General features: G+C 38.4%; 1 protein-coding gene across 8 annotated transcripts in view; it reads right to left on the bottom strand.

Moving 5' to 3' along the window:
- LOC132394075 (transducin-like enhancer protein 4) overlaps positions 1 to 22,677 on the bottom strand; it is a 149,280-nt gene that overhangs the window by 90,142 nt on the left and 36,461 nt on the right. For 4 of the 8 annotated variants that reach the window (XM_059969774.1, XM_059969775.1, XM_059969778.1 and 1 more), the window contains exons 5-6: positions 6,486 to 6,548; positions 4,959 to 5,033 (exon numbers count right to left, since the gene is read on the bottom strand). In XM_059969774.1, coding sequence (XP_059825757.1) covers positions 4,959 to 5,033; positions 6,486 to 6,548 — 138 coding nt within the window. Of the gene's footprint in view, positions 1 to 4,928; positions 5,034 to 6,485; positions 6,549 to 22,677 lie in introns of all 8 variants that reach the window. The other 4 variants (XM_059969781.1, XM_059969776.1, XM_059969777.1 and 1 more) reach the window with 2 other exon arrangements.

Genomic DNA, 22,677 nt, shown 5'->3' with positions numbered 1-22,677 from the left:
ACAGATTATAACTATTCACTGCATTTAAAAATCTTTCCTTATGTACTTTCGCTAATCGTCTTCACTCTGTTTCTCTCTTGATCCCCTTCTGGTGTGAACAGTTTCTCTCTATTTACACTATCCATGCACATACTGATTTTAAATATCTCTCACAGAGATCCCCTTGCAATTTCCTGCATCCAAAGGAGTACAATCCTGGGTTCTTTAGGCAATAATACAATATAACCACTCTTCTCTGGCACCATCCTCGTAAATCCGTTCAATAACTCTAAAAGGCCCAACTTGCTAAATGTGGTGACGTCTGGTCACAGCATCCACTGTGGCTGAATCAGGAGTTACAGTATCTAAAGACTCATCATTACTTCCTCGTGTCTGCATTGCCTTCATTAATAAAGCCCAAGATCTTACATGCATTTGACTACTTCCACAACCTTCCACTCTCCATGATTGTGCACATGCACCCCAAGTCTCTCCATTGCTATGGAGACTCAAGAGACTGCAAATGCTGGAATCCGAAGCAAAGCACAAAGCACCGGAGGAACTCATCAAATCAGGCAGCATCTACGGAGGAAAACATGATCAGCCAATTTCTCCATTCCTATATTCCTTTAAAGGCTATGTTACCCACCCTCTTCCGTCCAACTGAAATGTACCACATCTCCAGGCCTACATTGGGTGAATGGAGATTCTTCCAGTCCTGGTGCAGTTAAGAGCTAACCACATTGCAGTACAGGTAGAATCAACAATCAACATCTGCTCCACTGTGGTGTTCAACGTTCTGGCAAGGCTACAGTCCTAAGCAACCCAGTGCTGCATATTTAGGAGAGGCACATGAATTCTACATACATAGGAGAGGGACAAAAAAGCCAGAGCCATGAATTTTAACGGAGATGATGACGTTAACCAAACTGGTTCTGCTCTGCACTAACAATTCTGGCTACATCACATGGTACATTTTTGACAAGATGTCCTCACTAAAGCTGAATTAGCCGCTACATCAATCTCATTGTGACATACTTCACAAATGATTTACTGGAATATTCTAGAGGGCAGAAAAGTTGAGAAAAGAAACAGAAGTGGTGACTACATGTCTTTCTTCTTACCAGATTAGACTACAAACAATTTGAACACAAATTAACTCCTGAAGTTGAGGCTAATTAGAGCGGAATGGCATCAAATGAGCAATGTGGCTGGCATCATAATCCACATATGGTGCAGATTTCCAGTATGCAAGTCTAATACATGCTGATGATCACCTCAAAATGGAGGACAGTACAAGTTGCATCAAAAATATGCACTCCAAATGGGAAGCAAATTAGCATCCATGATGGTCATGGTATGCAGGGTCACTTCAGAACCAATAATTAATTGACATAAGCCAAAGAAAACCTCTTAGTAGTGGTTTCATCATTGAACATCCAAAAGGATTATGGTGCAGTCTAGCTGGTTTAAACTGAAAGACTAGAAATATGCTGAAGTACAAAGTTAAAATCCAACTTGACCACGGCCAATCTGAACTCTTCCCCAGTCTGAGGAGTTAAACCTCTGGGTCTTATTGTTTCAAATCCATTTTATACCAAACCTGACGCATGGTCAAGCTCCCCAATTTGGGCTCAGGTCTAGTTGTCAGAGGCTTGCGGGCACTACTTCTCAAAGAATACTAGCAATGCTGTTGTGACTGGGCCTAATCAATACATTAATATTCTCTAGCCACACCTTTTCACTATTCTTTGGCACTGCCAATCAATAAAACATTCAGTATTCACCCACTTGTGAGGTAGACATGTCTTCAAAATTAATAAAGGGTATCAACAGCATCTTGGCTATATCATTGGGAACTCTGCTAGGAATTTAATCCCCAAATTAGCTCAGCCCCATCAACCAGGATTTTGATTGCTGAAGGAGTTGTTACAAGAATTCTTAAATGACATAGATGATAGGACTTTAATCCAAGCACTATGCTTTCCCAGTGCACTAAGAAGATTTTTAATAGACTATGTTGTCTTTTCTGAATTATGTTAGATGCCATTAGATCAGCAAATGATTCTACTTCAGTTTTTGCACATGGACACTCCTGGTCTTCATAGTTGTCATTGGTTGTTGTTCTGCTATTTGATATATTCAAAGGTGCGTAACAGGAGCATATGATCTATATCCATTTCATGGGATATAGCCTTAGGTCAGCATACAAGATTCCATAATCATAGTCTTGTGTCTAAGAACAAGCATTCAATTACCAGCAGTTCGATTTTAGCTTTGCCTAAAGTTTTCTCCATTTAAAAGGTTTCTACGGTATCATAAATGGATGAAACATGAATTCTTATTATTAATCTGCAGCCATTAGACTTGCCTACACAAGTCCTCAATGTCGATATATAAAGTAGAGTTTGACATGCAAAATGCCCCATTCCTGAGGGATCATAAAATGTAACTGCATAGTATATTCATCTACCATACAAAGAAATGAAGCATGAAAGGCACAGAACAAACATAATTCACAATTCTCCATGACTGGTTTAGATTCATCCTACTTTGTGAAAGGTCATTAGCAAGAAATGAAGGTCACTCTTCTATTCTATCTCATCTAATTAACTGCCAATATCTTCCATGTGGTCATCCAAGCTCCAAACACTGCTTAAAGCAGCCCATTAAAAAACAACTAACAATCAAGCCATGTCGAATGCTACTATCACTAGCGATCAGTGGGTTTCAATTTCCTCCTTTATAAAAGAGGAGAAAAATGAAGCACTATCTGCATTTCAGATTGATTATTCAGTGACCCTTCACTTGGCAATTTGAATTTTAATCAAAGCGCTTAGAATAATTAGCATTTCAAAGTATTTCTGATAAAATTAACAAAACAATAAGACTTCATACACAAAGAAAACTAAAAAGATGCTACATAACAAGTTAATTAAAATTTTTAAAAATGTATTTGCCAGAACCAGCTACAGTTATAAATGAAGGAGATTCTACAGAGATGGTTATGTCTCATTTTGATCTTTAACAGGGTGTACAGCAGCTCTTTAGTATGACAGACCATTAACTAACAGCATCAAACATGCAGAGGTGAAAAGATACAGATATTTACAACATAATTGCATTTAAAATCACATTAGTCAGCAGTATTTGAAAGGAGTGGAATGGAAAAAATGCTCTTCCTTTATTTAGAACACAGCAGGCTAGGCAGCATCTATAGGGAGAAGTGCTGTCGATGTTTCCGGCCGAGACCCTTCGTCAGGACATTTGCATTCTGTCCTGATGAAGGGTCTCGGCCCGAAACGTCGACAGCACTTCTCCCTATAGATGCTGCCTAGCCTGCTGTGTTCTACCAGCATTTTTTTATTGTTTGAATTTCCAGCATCTGCAGATTTCCTCGTGTTTGCTCTTCCTTTATTTGTCGTGCAGTTAACAAGTTGGTGCTTCAATGAAAAAAAATCATCATACACTGAACAATAATTTATCCTTTGAATCAGGAGTCAACCCCAACCCTTTAAAATTATTATTTTTCAATGATTACTGATTAAGAAAATAACCACTGGATAAAAACCTTAATCTTATTTCAAAAAAAAGACTGAAAAATACACAGTGCTCTCCAGATCTATAACCTAACCCTAACTGAATTCTTAGGAAAGTGGTGTAAATCATTGACTGCTATTTGTTGATTCCTCAGTAAAGCACTCCAGAGAATTCATGAAAGGGTTGCTGGCCAATGTCCCTGCTATAACTAAACATAAGAACTAGAAATAGAAGCAGCAGTAGCCATTTGGCTCAGAGCTGTTTACACAAGATCCCTGCAGATGAAAAAACACTTAAAAGCAAAAAGGCAATTGAAATGCACAGGACAATATTTCTTAGTTTTAAACCAGTAATAAAATGTTGAAATTCAAAGATTCTGTGTTGGAGGATAATCATTTATTATTTTCTTGCAATTATTTCATGGAATGAGATTTTTCTTTTCAGTGACTTTAGGAACCCTTTTAGCAGGTTCTAGCACATTCATAATAATCGCTTCAGAAATTGCAATCACCCTCAATCATTTAAGTTCCTGCACTTCGAAAGTTTACAATATTACCACAAGGTGTGCAAATCTGATGCAATGATAACCAGCACTAAATTTTGAGGTAATGCTTTCAATGATCACTTATGAGCAATTAAAGCAATGGTACAGATGCAAACATCTTCAACACAGCAAAGAATGATGGATGGTAAGTTGTGTACTTTGCCAGAAGGAACAAGATTATTTACTACACCTGGAGCAAAGTGCAAAAATAGCTTTTATTAAATTAGCTCAAGCTTTTTATTTTTTATGGTTAATACTTTTGGTGACTATAAAATCCAATCATGGAATAAATACACATTTTAAGTGTATAAATCACAATGACCTAAATCCTACCGGATTCGCACACATTATACCAGGAAAGATTACATTTTAGGTAAGAATTCTTTACTTGCAGTCTTCTTTTAATATATCATATACAGAAATCATAATGGTAAATAATAATCCAAACAATTATTTTGCATTTTGGGAAACCAAACCAAATTGAGCTCTTTACTTCCTCTGCCAAGCAACATAATGATTTGCCTAAAGCACACAATATTTCAATAGTTCCATTTGACATCAGAGAAACTCGCATTTTAAATATTCGTATGAATGACAATATTTGGATAAAATAGTAAGTAGGTACGCCCCCTAATTATTCACATTTTATTGACTTTTTTTCCATTTTAATGTGGACAGAGACCTGAATCCACACCCGATATTCAACCGCAATAGCTAGATTGAATTGAGCAATAATTTATGCCTGTACTTTCAAATTAAAGTTTGAATTCAAAATAATGGATCCCTTTACATCCGATCTCCCTCATTTTAAATGTTAAACTGGCTCCAGCAGTGGTGAGGAGAGTAATAAAATGGATATACACACTGTAAGGGGCAGACTTTGAAGACCACGTACCCCGATGATGGCGTTTAGCTCAGCCATGGTCACTTGCTTGGCCCGTTCCACTGCCTGCACCACTTGCTGTTGGTGCTGAAAGTGAATTTCAGAAAGCAAATAATGTCAGTTTCATTTGCATTCTGTAGAATTACATCCTCCTTAAACACAAGAGTGAAAAACCTCACTGGTCAGTGCCTTATGTACTATTCACAGAGCATATTTAACTGCTCAATCCAATCCCTTTGAAGGGCTCACTAACAAAAGGTTTTGATAAACTAATCTTTTCAACGCTCAAGTCAAAAGACAAATTGTGATTGAAAGGAAACGTTACAAATTGGTTGCAAATCAACAACTAAAACCTACAATTTGTCACTTTTAATACATCTTAAAAAGCTGAAATTAATCTACAAATAACTTGGCAAATATAGGCAAGAAATGCAATAATAGGTTATGAAAACCAGGATAAAAATTAAACTTATGAAACTTTGCAAAATTGTATTCCATATCTATGATTGCTGAATAGCTTTTTTAAAGAAGCAACTGATAGATTGTATATAGTACCTTCTTAACAATGTACTTTCTATAAATTCACAAAGACTGGTAAGAAAATCCAGTGTAGCACGTTAACAAAAATATCTACTAGCCTTTATGGTTTAATGAAATCTGGTCAGTATATACAGTAGATCCAGGTATTTAAATTCAGACTTCCAACTAAAACATCAGACTCAGTGGCACATTGGCACATATTATTGAGAATATTCTGCTGAAGCATCCATGAAAATACAAGTACTCTTATCTTTAGCCTGCCCCTTAAATGGCAAGATATGGTGAACAAATCAAATTATGAAGTAAAAGGAACTAAGAATAAAAAATACAAATTATTATAATGCTGCACCTTTAAACTTCCAGTTCATTTTCATGCTATCTGGCAATATAAATTATATTATAAATCCTATTTAAGTTTTTGTTTTGGATCTTTGGTATCAAGTGGCCACTTAATCATCAACGCTTTGCTCAACTATAGAGCAATCCAATCCCTGCTTGTAAATTTTACATGATGGAAGTGAGTATTTAAGTGACAAAGTCTGGGCTCAAGGATACTGTGCAAATTGTCCACTTGACACCATTGTCCAGGGTTATATGTGACCTAAAGCCAAACAGATTCTTTTTAAGCACCCATTCCATCAGAAGTCACCATTTTCAAAAAAGATGAAGGAATGTACATGCAAGATCTTTCCGTAAATTCCAAAATTATACACTGTTCTGCCATCTATATAGTTGCAACATTGAAAGCAATAGATATTTTAAAATAAATAGTTTCACACTAATGTTGGCCTGAAGTTCCACTACAGAATTGCATTTTTATTATTAAGATTTTAAAGCAAGTGGGAGGAAATTAATTTAGAAGTCAAATCTTTAGCACTCTTCAGTAGTCCAGAGTTAAACAAGGAAATTGCCTCAAGAAAACAAAAATACTCCCTCAACATCAAGCGCCAACCACAATCTCAGCATCAAAATAAAATTGCAGCATAAAGCAGAACTTACCTCCTGAGACAAGAAAGGAATGACCTGAGCACAAATGGCATTAAGTCTCTTGACAATTTCAGCCTGAAAGACAAAAGAACAAGTATGCCTTTGGTCATTAGTACATCTATGCACATGTGCGTGTGTGTGTATTTTTTAATATATGTGGAACTGCATTGTCTTATTACTTACCGCCAGGAAGCTATTTAACTTTTAAATCTACTTTATTTTCTATTGTAGCTAATCTCCAACTACAACTGAAAACAGAATGGATTACACACTTTCGTGAGGTGTGAGATGAATATGGAATAAACATGGACAGTCAAATCAGCAAAAATAATTTGAGGTATATATATATATAAATAAACCAGAATAAATTATTAATTAGTCCATCCTGAAAGCTATACAATTTCTAGCCCTTGTATCAATAATTGAATAAATATGTTTACTTGCATATAACTGAGAATATTGCATCTGCAAAAAAAATTAAATAATCTTGAACCTGCAGTTTAGATGCACAAAATTTATAATATATTCACCACATAATATTGGGACAAAATTATAGCACATACTTATGATTATATTGGAGAAATATTGGGACAAGTATTACTGAGTATCAACATTGCAGTTGAGCATTCAAAATTATATGCAGATTGCACTTGTCAATGTCCTTCTGTGATCATGTAGACAAACATTTTAGTCTGCACCTTGGAGCAGCTGTGGAGGTGAGAAGGCCATGTGTTCAAAACCACCAAGGTGTTTCAAATCCCAATAATGGTATCATCGCTGTATGACTGGTATTTTAACCAGAAGCCCGTGCATAGTTCAATCCTATTAGGTTAACCATGGAAGTATTCAGGACTGGAAGTAACTCCAAAAGGAATTATAAATGTTGGCAACCTGCTTTGGCCTTGAATTATTTCTTAAAGATCAGATTTTAGATTGAAATGCAAAAGCTACAGTTTACATTATTTATCTCACTGTATCAGAGAAAATCAGAGATTTTGGATGAATGTCATAAAATTTAGAATTGTGGTTAGAAAAATAGAAAATGCAACAGTCTACAAGTTTGAAGTAGTCTAAAATGACTAACCTAGTATAAAAAATGCTACCACAGAAAAGAATCAAAATTCACAAGATCATAAATCCTGTTTCAACATGTCACTACAAACATCTGTGCCTGCTGTTTCCACTAGGTTGCAATGTTTTATTCAGTACATTTGAGCTACTGCAAAAGATCATTGAATTTTAAGTACAAATTATGTACAAACCAACTCCAGTGTTTGCAATATTTTGTGTTAGTTTTTAACATGTTTCTCCAAGGTTCTCCTACTAATAAAGCTTACAATAACCCAAGGATAAATGATTCAATACTGAGCACTACACTTACTTTCAACCCCTTATGGAGGCTCTAAAAGTTAAGGAAGATCACATAGGTATAAAAACAGTGAAAAGTAAGGTTCTTGTTTTGTTTGTTTATATTAATGTAGTAGGAAATTCACTGGTGTACATTTTTTCTTCTAGAAATTGTTTCACTTTTCATTTCAGCTACCTAAAATGGTTGCAGCTCCAACAACATCTGGGCACTGGGTCAAACCAATTGGAACAGAACATTGAAAAGACTCACTTGCTCACTTCCTGCACCTGCTTACAATCCCATCAGATATGTTTCTGTAACCCTCTCCCACACACTGTTTTTGTTCATTTCAGACTACAAAAAAATTCAAGTTTTGAAAAGTTCTCAGGAATGTAACCCTTCTGAAATTCAGGAACTGCCTGCAATCATTAATCCTTCAATTGGAGAACTCGAAATAGTTTAAAATATAGTAATTATTAAAGACAAATGCAGAAGAATTCAATAACTGTCACAGTTCTAGTCTTAAGATTAGACATTCAGATTGAGATTTTACTGAGATTTATTTTCCAAAGGTTTGCCACACAAATTCAGAAACAAGAAAGTATCCTGCAATGATTTCAAATCTGTAAACCAGTATCAGAGTTCAGGAACAGTATGTAATCCTTTGAAATGTGTTTCTCATTGTTAGTCTTCAGAACCTCAATTAAGTTACAGTTTTGCATTCACTGAACTGTAGAAGTTACTGGGAATAAAATGCTGCCAGTTGGTCAACTATGCCAGTGTTGAATCTTAAGATGGAGATACTGTATCTACTTTCATCTCACTTCTCTTGTCCTTGCCCCAACATTTGTAATTACTTAACTCATTTCCTTTTGAATGATTTTGTGTCATGTGTGGTTAAGGAATCTATCAACCTACTGGATGAAAAGATACTCCAATAAACTTTTCTGTTTGCTAATAAAGAGTTTACGCCTTGGTTATTTTTGATCTTCAAAACTTTTTATCTTGAGAAGCTATTACATTCTTCTAAATCTTCCCTGTTCAAGTTAAAAAGCTCCTAGTTCTAAAGTTCTTCCTAATTTATCTTTCCATATTAAGAACATACCAATAAATCTGCATGCCAGATTTTTCATCAAGTATTTCCTATAAAGGAGTGCCAATATGTCTAATATCAATGCAACATGTGGGGGGAGGGGAACTTCCAATAAGATTAAATGGCAGAAGGCACATAGGCTTCACTGTTTCATCACCGGCTCCTAATATTATACCTAGTTGACCTACTGTGGTAATTCATAAAACAATTCCAAATATGAAAACTGTAATCTGCTCCTTGGCTAATGGACTTAATATCTTAGGTATTAATGCATACATCAATGGAAAATTTTCAAAAATAAATTCAGGTATGAACTAAATTCACTCATTCCATCCACCAGTCCCCAGATCAAATATGAAAGCAGTCCCTTCTAAACCACTCCCTAACTCATAGTACATCAGTGTCACCTTTTCCTCATTCGTGTTCTGACATCTTTAGTGCTGCTCATTCCTTGATTGCCTCAACTCTTCAGATTCTTCCTTCTCTTTTACCTTGGTTCCTCCTGGCTTCTTCATTTTCCACTAAATAATAGACTGAGCCAACACTACCCATTACATTTATTTCTTGCAATCCATCCTGTATTCCCCCCTCCCCCAAAATGCATCAAAAAATATAGCCCATCAATTCATATTTTTATTTCACCAAGTTACTATGCTCCCCCGTTAATTTTAACTATAATATCGCTGGATAACAATTTTTTTTCCCAGAAGTGTTGCTTCCTCAGAATTTTTTTTTTGTTTATGATAGACTGCTTGAAGATGAGCACAAATATAATTTCAGACTACCTGTATCACGTAGGAATTTAGAGAAACAGCAAATTAACTTTTATTGACTATAATGTGTTTAATTGCATCATGGTGCTGATACTTCGCAATAGTTCAACTAAGTTAAAAATATTTTGTTAATGATTTTCATTTGTACTCAGTGTCTCAGGCTTCTCCCGAAAGTGTCCAACAATACTTCACCAGCATTGATGGATTCCAGTTGTCCTGCTATCTTTTCTCCATGACTGCAATGTCCTGGTGAAACCTTTCACCATGCTCATCACTAACAGCACCAAGATTTGCAGGGAAGAAGTCTAAACGGGAATGCAGAAAATGAGTCTTTAGTGACATGTTGCATTTCATGGTTTTATATGCTTGAAGCATGCTTCCAACCAGCTGCATATAGTTGCAGATGCCGAGAACAATTTCAACAACTTCCTTGAATGCATTCCATGTGATTTTCTCCGGTCCCAGTAGAAATTCTTCAAATTGCCCGTCATTGGTGACCTGTTTGATTTGTGGACCAACAATAATGCTTTCCTTAATCTTGGCATCAGTTATTCTGGGAAGCACCTGTCTCAGTATCAAAATCCTTCATAGAAATGTTTGTGCTTGGTGATAGAAAAAACATCCTTACAGTCCTGAACCCAATAATAATGACTAAAACCTATCCTTCCATGATAGGAAACTTTTCAGTTTACAATGTAGGCAACATTTTAATTGACTTGAATTATGAATTGAAATAATAAACATAAGTGATTTCAAAAAATGGTGCATGATAGGGAAATTTCATGGTGATTTTCATGGTCAGTAGCCCAAAATTCATAAGATACACCTAAAGGTATTCAGGAAGCAAAATCTTTGTTGTTCAGTGTGTTTCTAAAGCAGTCCTGTCCAACCATCCTACCAATTCACTGAAGCCAGCTTGTAAACTCCATCAATCCATATTTCTCAGTGTCACAAAGTCAGAGTCATAGAAACACAGAAATAGGCTCTTCAGCCACCTGGTCCATACCAAACCATCTAAACTGCCTAATCTCATCAACCTGGACCCAGAACAGAGCCCTCCATACCCGTCATCCATGTATCTATCCAAACTTCTCTTAAACATCAAAATGAAGCTCATATTCACTACTTGCATTGGAAGCTCAATCCACAGCCTCACCACCCTCTGAACGATGAAGATTCCCCTCATGTTCCTCTTAAACCTTTCACCTTTAACCCTTAACCCATAACCTCTGGTTGTAGTCCCACCATGGAACTCATATTCTTCAGTCCTGGCAACATCCTTGTAAATTTACACTGTATCTTTTCAACCTTATTTACATCTTTGCTGTAGTTAGGAGACCAAAACTGCACACTATACCCCAAATTAGGTCTTGTTAACATCTTTTACAACTTCAACATAATATCCTATCTTCTGTACTCAATACATTCGATTAAGAAGGTCAATGTGCCAAAAGCTTTCTTTATGACCCCATCTACATGCGCCAAAAAATTCAATGGGTTATGGACATGTATTTCCAGATTGCATTCCCCAGTGCCTTACCATTTACTGTGTACCACACATTCTCTCGTTTGGGCTTCTAGGGACTGTTTGGTTCTACCAAAGTGCAACACCTCACAGTAGTTTGCATTAAATTCCAAATGCCATTTTGTAGCCCATTTTTCCAGCTGGTTCAGATCCCACTGCAAGCTCTGATGGTCTCCTTTGTTATCTACTACATCCCAAATTTTGGTGTCATCCACAAATTTTGAAGATCCAGGTAACCATATCAGCATCCAGTTCATTGATATAAATGACAAACAACAACAGACCCAACACCAGTCCCTGTGGCACTCTACTAGTCTCAGGCCTCCAGTCAGAGAGGCAACCACCTACTAACACTCTGGTTCTCTGACAAAGCTAATGTCTAATCCAAGTTACCAACTCATCTTGAATGCCAAGTGACTGAACCTTTCTGACCATACTCCCATGCAGGCCTGTGTCAAATGCCTTACTAAAGTCCATGTAGACAACACCCACTTCCTTGTCCTCATCAACTTTCCTAGTAACTTCCTCAAAAAAAAAACTTTTAAGATTGCTTGGACATGACCTACCATACACAAAGTCATGCTGAAATTCCCTAAACAATCGTGTCTAACCAAATACTCATATATCCACAGTCCCTTACAATACGTTCCAATAACTTTCCTTTTACTGACATCAGGCTTACCAGCATATCATTTCCTCATTTACTGTTAGAGACCTTCTAAAATAGTGGAACAACGTTAGCTATTCTGTAATTCTCCGGTATCTCATCTCTTGCTAAGGATGATTTAAATACATCTGCTAGGGCCACTGCAATATCTGCATTTGCCTCCCACAGGGTCCGAGGGAGCACGCTGTCAGGACCTGCGGATTTATCCACCTGAATTTGCCTCAAGACAGCAAACACCTTCTCCTCTGTAACCTGTATAGGATCTATGATCTCACTGCTGCTGTGCCTCAATTCTATGGACTGCCAAGTAAATACAGATGCAAAAAATCCATTTAAGATCTCCCCCATCTCTTTTGGCTCCAGACATAGATTACCATTCTGATCTTCCAGATAACCAATTTTGTGCCTTGCAATCCTTTTGCTCATGTCGATAGAATCCCTTCTCCTTCAATTTGGTTGCTACAGCAACATCGCACATTCTTTTAGCCCTGATTCAAGTGTTCTCTTTCATTTCTTATACTCAAGTACCTAATTTGTTCCCAACTGTCTATACCTCCTTTTCTTTCCTAACCAGGGTCTCAGTATCTCTCAAAAACCAAGGTTCTCTAAACAGGCACATATGAGCTTTGTACTCACAAAAATTTCACTTTTGAAAAAATTTCACTTTCACTTGCCGAGTACACCTTTGCCAGAAAACAGCCTGTCCCAGACCACACTCCGATTAAGAGTCTCAAACCGCAGCCCAGACCAATTATTTTCCATATTTATTTGAAACCAATGCCATCAGGGTCACAAGATACAAAGTGTTCCCCTACACAAACTTCTGTTACCTGCCCTAGCTCATTCCCTAATAGGAAATCAAGTATTACACTCTCTCTCATGCGGACTTCTATGGACTTATTAAGGAAACTTTTCTGGACACATTGAACAAACTCTATCCCATCTAGACCTCATCTAGGGCTAATCAATATGTGGAAAGTTAACAATCACCTATTAAAACAACATTATGTTTCTTGCAGGAGTCCGCGATCTCTCTATAAGGTTTGTTCCTCTCAATCCCACAGACTACTGGCCAGTCTATAATATAGCCCCATTAACATGGTCATACATTCTTCATTCTTCAGTTCCACCCATAAAGCCTCACTAAACAAATTCTCCAGTCTCTCCTGACTGAGCAGTGCCCTGACATGTTCCCTGACTAGTAAAGCCACCCTTTCCTGTTTAAACCCTCCCACTCTGTCACGTATAAAGCAATGGAACCCAGAATATTGAGCGGCCAGTCCTGACTCTCCCCCAACCGAGTCCACTAATGGCTACAATGTCATAATTTCATCTGCTGATCTATGCCCTAAGCTCATCTGCTTTTCGTTCAGTACTTCTTGCATTGAAATATACAGAGTTCAGGACATTAGCCTCGCCATGATCAACCTCTTGATTCCTGACGTTCCCTGAGGACCCCGCAATATTTGTCTCCACAACCTCTCCACTATCTGTTTTGGCACTCTGGTTCCCATCCCCCTGCAACTCTAGTTTAAACTCCACGAGCAGCACCAAAACCTTCCTGTTGGGAAATTGATCACTTTCCAGTTCAGCTGCAAACCATCTCTTTTTTACCTTCCTTGGAAGAGAGCCCAATGATCCAAAAGTCTGACACCCTCATTCTTCCACTAACTCCTTAGCCAGGTGTTAAACCATATAATTTTCCTATGTCTGCCCTCACTAGCCCATGGCATGAGTAGCAATCCTGAGATCACAATCCTTTAACTTGGCACCTGAACTCACTTTGCAGTACTTAATCACTTTGTCATTGGTACCTACTTAGACTATACCTCTGGCTGCTCACCCTCCCAATTATGAAAGCTGAGGACTCAGAGATGTCCTCGACCTTGGCACTCAGGAAGCAACATACCATCTTGGTGATTTCATTCTCTTCCACAGAACCTCATTTTGATTCCTCTAACAAATTCCCTATCGCCACAGCTTGCCTTTTCTCCCTCTTTCCCTTGAGTCACAGAGGCAGCCTCAATTCCAGAAATGTAACAATGCGACTACTAGGATTTTCCTCTGCTAGGTCATTCCCCCACCAATAACAATATCCAAAGTGCTGTTGAGGGTGACGGCCACAGGGGTACTCTGCACTGGCTATCTAGCCCTTTTCCCTGTCCTGACTGTCACCCATGTCCTGTACCTTAGGTGTAACTACCTCTCTATTTCTCCTATCTGTCACCCTACTGGTGACTTATTCAATTTACTCACATTCCTGCCAGCCACCATACAAATGTTAAAATTTCCATACAATCCTCTCTTATCACTACTGGAAGGAATTAGCAGCCATAAAATTTAGACAAACCTTTACAAATATAACTTTAAATCTGCATCTTGTTTTATGTAAAATTTTAAATACTATATTCCACAAACTAGTCATTGAATACTCAATACAAGATTACAGTGACAATAATGACAATGTACAATTTAGTAATGCATACTTCAAGCACAGATGAAAGCAAATATATATTGGCAACACACACAAAATGCTGGAGGAACTCAGCAGGCCAAGCAGGATCTATGGAAAAGAATAAACAGTTGACATTTTGGACTAAGACACTCCATCAGGACCTGTCAGTACATGAACTCCTCTACTGCTGCAATGAGGCCACACTCAGGTTGAAGAAGCAACACCTTATATTCCATCTGGGTAGCCTCCAACCTAATGGCATGAACATCGATTTCCAGAACTTCCGGTAATTGACCCACCCACCGGCTCTTCATCATTCCTATTCCCCACTCTCACCTTATCTCCTTACCTGTCAATCACTTCCCTCTGGTGGTCCTTCCCCTTTCCTTTCTTCCATAGACTTCCACCCTCTCCAGATTCCCTTTCTCCAGCTCTTTATCTTTTTCACCCATCAGCTTTCCAGCTCTTTACTTCACACCCCCTCCCCAGTTTCACCTATCACCTTGTGCTTCTTCCTCCCCTTCTCCCATCATCTTGCTCCGACTTCTCATGTTCTTTCCGAATCCTGACGAAGGGTCTCAGCCCAAAACATTGACTGTGCTCTTTTCCATAGATGCTGCTCAGCCAGCTGAGTTCCTCCACCATTTTGAGTGTGTTGCTTGGATTATGAGCATCAGCAGATTTACTCATCTTTGAGCAAATATATCATGGGTGTAGAATATACAACAGAAATTGAGTTTCTATCCTTAGCCTCTGGTGAGTCTCCAGTCTTCCATTTTTCTCCTTCAATGCATTGCTACTTGTTTTTTTCCCTACCAGATAGGGTGGCAGCCATAGATTGGTGGGGAGTTGTTTGGTGAGGGTTACATGAAATCTGTAACTCAGAGTACCTCCTATTTTGTCAGGACAAAATAATCCTTGCTTGTTATACCTTTACACCATCCCTTCTTACATGCTTGTCCAGCCATCATTACCACACTCTTCAGTACTATCCACTCATTACCTATGTCTTAATGTCTCCTTTCCCCAACACTCATCACTTTTAATACTCCATTAACTTGCTACCACTTCAAAGATAAAACCTGCCCTCATTGTGACCTATTTCAGGATTACTTTATTCCTACCTATTTCCTTCAAAAGTTTAACTTGCCTGAACTAAAGAGTCTTTATTTGCTTGAACTAACATGAAATGAAGAATAAATTGCTCCTTCAAATGATCAGCATAATACACTTTTCTGAAAATGCAAAAGCAGATGTATAATTGTTATGCAATTTGTTCCTCGATAACAAACACAATTTTTATTATTTAAACAAAGCATTTGATATCTGCCTACACTGATGCCACAGAAAAGCACTTGGGATGAAAGTGCAAATGGAATCAGTACTAAAAAGAAGCATTTTAAGTGTGTTCTTGACAGTGTTGCTGTGCTGGAAACATGGCACTGATCCCATCCCTGGCCAACAAACTCAGTGGAGTTTATTACCAAGGCAGTGGCTTTATCACATCCAAAAGGAGGGAATGAGTAAGACCACAAGATCAATGTAGTCCGTCAACACATGAAGCAGTCATGACAGTCTACAGCAACGTCAGCACTCACCTCATCGGCAGAAGTGCAGGCCTGATCCCTACATCGTGATGGCAGAGGGTGAATGGGCATTTGGAGCACTTAGGCAGCTTGCAGGGATAAGTGGCAGGAAGGAGATTTGTGAGGACGGATGAATGGGTAAGGGGATCCCTGCGGAAAGCACGGAGACGGGGGAGGGAGTGGAAGGTAAAGGTATGTTTGGTGCTAGGATCTTTTTGGAGGTAACAGAAGTTGTGGAGAATTAAATGTTGGATGTGGAGGCTCATGAGGTGGTAGGCAAGGACAAGGAGAATTGTCTTAGTCCGTATTTCTCACCAACTATCAGTGACAAAAATCACTGATTTCTAAACATAAATGCATGCAATTGACATTATTTAAAAACAATCCATGCTAGTGTAGTGTCTAATGCCCCACAACTGATGCTAGTTAGAAGCTGCCCGGCAAACAGTCTCCTGTCCCAATTAAGTGGCACAGTGTCTCAAATAAACAAAGAGTATCCCGGCTATTTTCTTGATTAGTTTTTGTCCAATAAGAGCCGTCCCAAATAAGTAGCTTCCTGATTAACTGACGGCAGAATTAACCAAAATTCACTGGATCACCCCTAAATAGAATCTAGGTTTAGCTCACCATGTCACAATTATAGTCAAATAATTACAATCCAAATCTGGATTTTAGAGAGAGGCTTCAACTTTCAAATAAAACTATAAAAAGTTAAGAAAGGATGTACAGTTAATTGTATTGCTGTAAGTTATGCAATTTATGGATGTTCCACTATTTTTGTTGAAACCATTACTCTTTCCACTATCTACAACAAAAAATAAACAATATTGGTACATTATTGTCAGGTGTACCAAGAATACAGTGAAAAGGTTGTCTTGCATACTGTTTATATATGTAGATCACAGTGCACTGAGCTAGAATAAGGTAAAATAACAGCAGTGAAAAATAAAGTGTAAAAGCTACTGAAAGAGTTCAATGCAGGTAAATGATAAAGTGCAAGATCAAAACGAGGTAGACAAGAATCCAACTCATCATTCAAGATATCGGTGGAACAGAAGCTGTCTTTGAACTTGGTGGCATACGCTATCAGGCTTAAAATCTTTACTATTTTCGAAAAAGTGGGAGAAGACAGAATGTTCGGAGAAGGTGGAATTCCTTTGATTATGCTGGCTGCTATAATGAGGCAACAATTAAGTATGAACAGTGTGCGTAGAGAGGAAGTTGGTTCCTATGATATGCTGAGATGTATCTACACCTCTTGCAATCACAAATAGAACAATCTTCAGATCAGCTGCAACGCATCCAGACAGAATGCCTTCAATGGTGCATCAACAAAAAATGGTGGAGAGTCGATGGGGTCATACTGAATTTCTTTAGCCTCCTGAGGAAGTAGAGACGTCGGTGAGACGTCTTGGCCATGACATCAATATGTTTAAACCAGGACAGATGAAGTTCTCAACTCCAACACGTTGACATGGTCAGGATCACCACCCTCTGTCTCCATCCCCCCCCCCCCATTCCTGAAATCAGTTACCAGCTTTTTTGTTTTGATGAATTGAGGGAAAGATTGTTGTCATGAAATCACATCTCCAAGCTCTCTATCTTCTTCCTGTATTCCGACTCATCATCATTTGAAATGCAGCCCACTACAGTGGTATCATTTGTAGATGAGAGTTAGATAGAGAGAGAGTTGTAAATAGAGTTAGAGCATAATTTTTTAATGAAGTCACTGGTGTACAGAAGGTAGAGTAGGTTGCTATGTCCAGCCTCTCGAAGAATTTCACGATGGTAAGTGTTAGCACCATTGCATGGTAGTAAGGCATGTCATCTTGTTTTTCTTGGGTACTGGGATGATGGTGGTTTTCTTAAATCAGGAGGGAACCACAGCTCAAAGCAGGCAGACAGAGGTTAAAAATGTCTTCAGATACTCCTGCCAGCTGATTCACACAGGATCCAGGGACTTGACCAGCGACACCACTTCCAAAAGTCTAATCTTACGTCTATGATGGTGACTGTAGATTCAGGTGCAATAGAGGCCGTCAGGGTGGGTTGTAACATATCCACTCCCTTCTGCTCAAAACATGCATACAACGTGTTGTGCTCATCGGGAATGAATGTGCTGTTGGCACTATTGCCACCCAACTTCATTTCATAGCCCATTATAATACGCAAACCCTGCCAAAGTTGACAACTAGACTTCTTGATTTCTTATAAATGACTTACATGTTAATTTGAAGGTTGCTTACCTAAACTTCAGAAGAGAGTGAATGTTCCAGTTCATCCACTGTTTCCAGTCTGAAAACACCCAGATTGCCCTCTTTGCTGCACAGTCCTCACCTCAACACACCTGCTGATAAAGTCTGTGATGGTAGCGACACACTCACTTAGGCAGCAGCAGAGTATTTGAACACAGACTAGTCTACTGACTCAAAGCAGTCATGTAGAATCTCATTTGTTCTAAATTCTTCCATTTCAGCTTCTGTTTGTATGCAGAAAGTGAGAGCACAGCCTAGTGGTCTGATTTACCAAAGTGTTGATAAGTATGGCTTGTATGTATTACAAGCAAAGTAATGTCTGGTTGCCCAAACTGCAGACGTTTAACTTTACAGCTAAAATCCATTACTCATATGAACAGAAGATTTATATAATTAAAAACAGAAAATGCTAGATAAACTCAAATTCAGCAGCATCTGTGGAAAGTAAAGCAGTCAATATTTCAGATAGGTGACTCTTCATCAGAACTCAAAAGATTTTCCTAAGATTTATAGAATTGAATAACTCACTTGACCCAGCTCAGATCAATGAGCTGTTCCGAATCTATGAGCAGTTCATTAAAACGTTTGCCATTCATAATGACTCACCACTCTGAAACTACTGCCCAAACTGTTCGCATCACACACAGTAGGCTTATCTTGTTTACCTCCTCTCAAATAGAAGTAGTTACTTCAACATCAATACCTCCATCTAATACTTCTACAATGATTCTTTTAAACAGCATATTATTGAGCATGTAGATTGTGTATATTAATTATAGTAATAATCACAGTATTGTAACTAGCAAGAGCTATTATTAAAATCCATTTGTGCTGCCAATTTCTAATTTGACCTATGATTCTAAGTGCTTACTAATTTTATCTCAAATTATTACAAATAGAAGCGAGCACACAAGATCAGATGGATTGATCTGCACTCCAGGGCAACGACTTCCATACTTCAGGCATTTAATATCTACTTTTACTTGGCACAACGTAGGACTTCTGCAAAACTTCCTTCAACATTCTGGGAAACAATGACTAATTATTTTTCTAATTTTAGATTCAATCTTACTGATAATTTACTTTTGAATATGGATCTGCAGCCATGCAAATATCTAATGCAAAAATATCTGAATACAAAATGGAACTTGCTATTCATTCACTCTTAATTCACATTTGACATGCACTGCCCAGGAGATAAACTAACCCAAAATATTAATTTCCTATGTCTCAACATTCAACCTTAAGTGATCCCACTTAAAGGCAACCAGTTATTTGACAAATATTCTCACTGGTTTCTTCAAATTTGCTACTTCTTCTCGTTACTGTTTTGGAATTTACTTTCCAAAAAGTGCTTCAACCTTCAATATATTTATTTATCCAACAGAACCATCCTTCTTGAGCTTTGAACATATTGTCTAAGGAAGCAACCCTCCATATACTGTATAAACAATGTCTATTTTGAGCACATAATAAATTTGTAACTCTAACTCAGTTAAGAGACCCTCTTATAAATCTCATCTTGAGTTTCAGGCAATAAATTTTCTCATTAAATGATTGATCATCTAAATATCACAAGTGCAGCTTCTGCCTCACGTTTAATCTTGTTGCAAAAGAATGATTTATCCTTTAGACACAAAGTATGAATGGCAGGATTCAGTTACTTATGGGACGAAGAATGGGTGTAGGCAACCCAGGGAGAGTTCAGCATACCTTTATTGGACTGGTTCCAGGGACAGAGCACGAAAATCAAATGGAATTGGACAATATTCTGTAGAAGGGCATCAAAACATACAAAGTAATTACATGAGCTCAGCAAGTTATCTCTAGCGGGGAACATTTCCTCTGACAGAAGAAGTTTCTTCAGTCAAAAGATCATGAACCATTGAAATTCTTTACCACAAATGTCTGTGGAAGCTCAGCCATTGTGTTCATGGAATAGGAGGGTAGTGCTAGAAAGTGGCACTGAGCCAAGATCAGCCAAGATTTTGAATGATGGTGGAGCAAACCTAAAGGGATGGACATCCTACTTCTGCTCCTACTTTATTACAATTATATATGCTACCTCAATTCCAACCCAACATTCTGTCAGTTCTCCTCTCCCCAGCCTCAATCATTTGTTGAAGACTTACTGACTTGAAGGCTTCCCTCAGCTACCAATCCCCACTTGACCCATGTCCCTTTCTGCACTTTATCCTCCCATCTTTCCATGCATTTACCCTCCAAGAGCTAACTATCCCTCCTTCCACAGTCCACCCACCTATCACCATCCCTCCAACTTAATATTAGAGTCCAGGATTAAAGTGTACATTTATATCACTCCCATGGAGTCCAATGCCCCCATTACAATATCGAGTCTAAAGCTACTTAATATTAATGGACAAAAATTGAACATAAGGAATATATTTCTAAGCAATTAACTTATAACAAGAAAGAATCAGATTTAAAATCACTGACATACATTGTAAAACACATTGTTTTACAGCAGCAAAAATAATACAGAACTATATATTGTACACACACATACACACATTGTTATGTATAATTAAATAAGTTGTGCAAAAAGAGAGCAAAACAAGAGAAAAAAAGTGAGGCAGTGTACATGGGTTCACTGTCCACTCAGAAATCTGATGGTGGAGGGGAAGAAGCTGCTCCTAAAAGGTTCAGCGTGCATCTTCAGGCTCTCATACTTCCTCCTTGGTGGTAACAATGAGAAGAGGGCCTGTCATGGGTAATGGGGGTCCTTAATAATGGATGCCAACTTTTTGAGGCATCACATTTTGAAGCTTGGTAGGCTAGTGCCCATGATGGAGCTGGCTGAGTTTGCATCTTACTGCAGCTCTTCCGATCCTGCGCTTAATTTTTGGGAAAAAGACAAATGATGGGATAGGGGCTGGGGATTAGGAAATACTCTACATCAAACAGAGCAAGATGTTTGATGGTCCTGACGAAGGGTCTCGGCCCGAAATGTCGACAGTGCTACTTCCCATAGATGCTGCCTGGCCTGCTGCGTTCCACCAGCATTTTGTGTGTGTTGCAAGATATTTGATGGATTCAGATTCTCCTGCTCATATTGTTATCATCTTTGTATTTACAGAAAACAACTGCATATTTACTAATCAAATAGGAAGAAAATCAAGTATCAACATCCTGTTTTGCTTCAAGTTTCCCTGCAAATAAGAATGCTGAATCTGACGATATTTTTGCTGTTTGATTCTTTTCGGTGAGTCATGGAACTAAGAACCACAAAACAACGTATGGGCCTCTCGGCCCTCAATGCTGTACCGGCCTATATAAACCGACTGCATGATCAATCTCACCCTTTCCTCCTACACATCTCATAAACCGCCAATATTTCTCATATACATGTGCCTGTCCAAAAGTCTCTTAAAATGTCCCTTTTGCATTGGCCTCCACCCCCACTACACTCAAGGAACCTACCACTCTGTGTAAAACAAAAACTTCTGATATCTCCCCTAAATCCCCCCCCCCCCAAATCACATTAAACAGGCATCTTCTGTTATTGGCGATAGACTAGGAGAAGGATGCTGTCTGTCCACTCTATCTATGCCTCTCAAACTTACACAAATCCATCCAGATGCCTCTCATCATCCTTCACACCAAGAGAGAAGTCATTTTCCCCTAATCCTGGCAGCAGGATTAACTCCTCTGCACTCTCTCTAAACCTTTCAAATCTTTCCAATAATGGGGTAACCAGAAAGGAATACAATATTCCACATGGTCTAACAAAAGTTTTATAGAGCTGAATAATTACCTCATGCCTCTTGAACTCAATCCCCAACTAATGAGGTCATCATACCATACTCCTCCCTATGGACATGAACCCCAAAATTCTTGTGTTTCTATACACTGCGAATAATCTTGTCTGCATATCAATAATTTAGGTGATGGCTTTGTTGCCAATTTACAGATGATATTAAGACTGGTGGAGGGGCAGGTAGTGTTGAGGAAAACAGTAGGCTGCAGAAGGACCAAAGACAGGTTAGGTGAATGGGAAAAAGAATGGCAAATGAAATACAATGTTCGAGGATGCATGGTCATGCAGTTTGGTAGTAGAAATAAATGAGCAGACTATTTTCTAAATGGGGCAAAAATCCAAAATCTGAGAAGCAAAGGGACTTGGGAGTCCATGTGCAGAACACTCTAAAGTGAACTTGCAGGTAGAGCCAATGTGAGAAAGGTAAATGCAGTGTTAGCATTCATTTCAAGCGATCTAGAATACAAGAGTAGAGATGTGATGCTGAGGATTTATTAGGCTTCATAAGGCACTGATTGGCAAGGCCTCACCTTGAGTACTGTGAAGGGTTTTGGGCTCCTCATCAAAAAGATCTGCTGGCATTGGAGAGGGTTCACAAGGATGATTCCAGGAATTAAAGGGTTATTCTATGAGGAGCGTATGATAGCTCTGGGTCTGTATTTGCTGGAATTTAGAAGGATGAGGGAGGAGCTCATTGAAATCTTTTGAATGTTGAAAGAGCTAA

The sequence above is a fragment of the Hypanus sabinus genome, chromosome 5, assembly GCF_030144855.1.
Source record: "Hypanus sabinus isolate sHypSab1 chromosome 5, sHypSab1.hap1, whole genome shotgun sequence".
NCBI lineage: Eukaryota > Metazoa > Chordata > Chondrichthyes > Myliobatiformes > Dasyatidae > Hypanus > Hypanus sabinus.
This window is presented reverse-complemented; position numbering and strand designations above follow the sequence as displayed.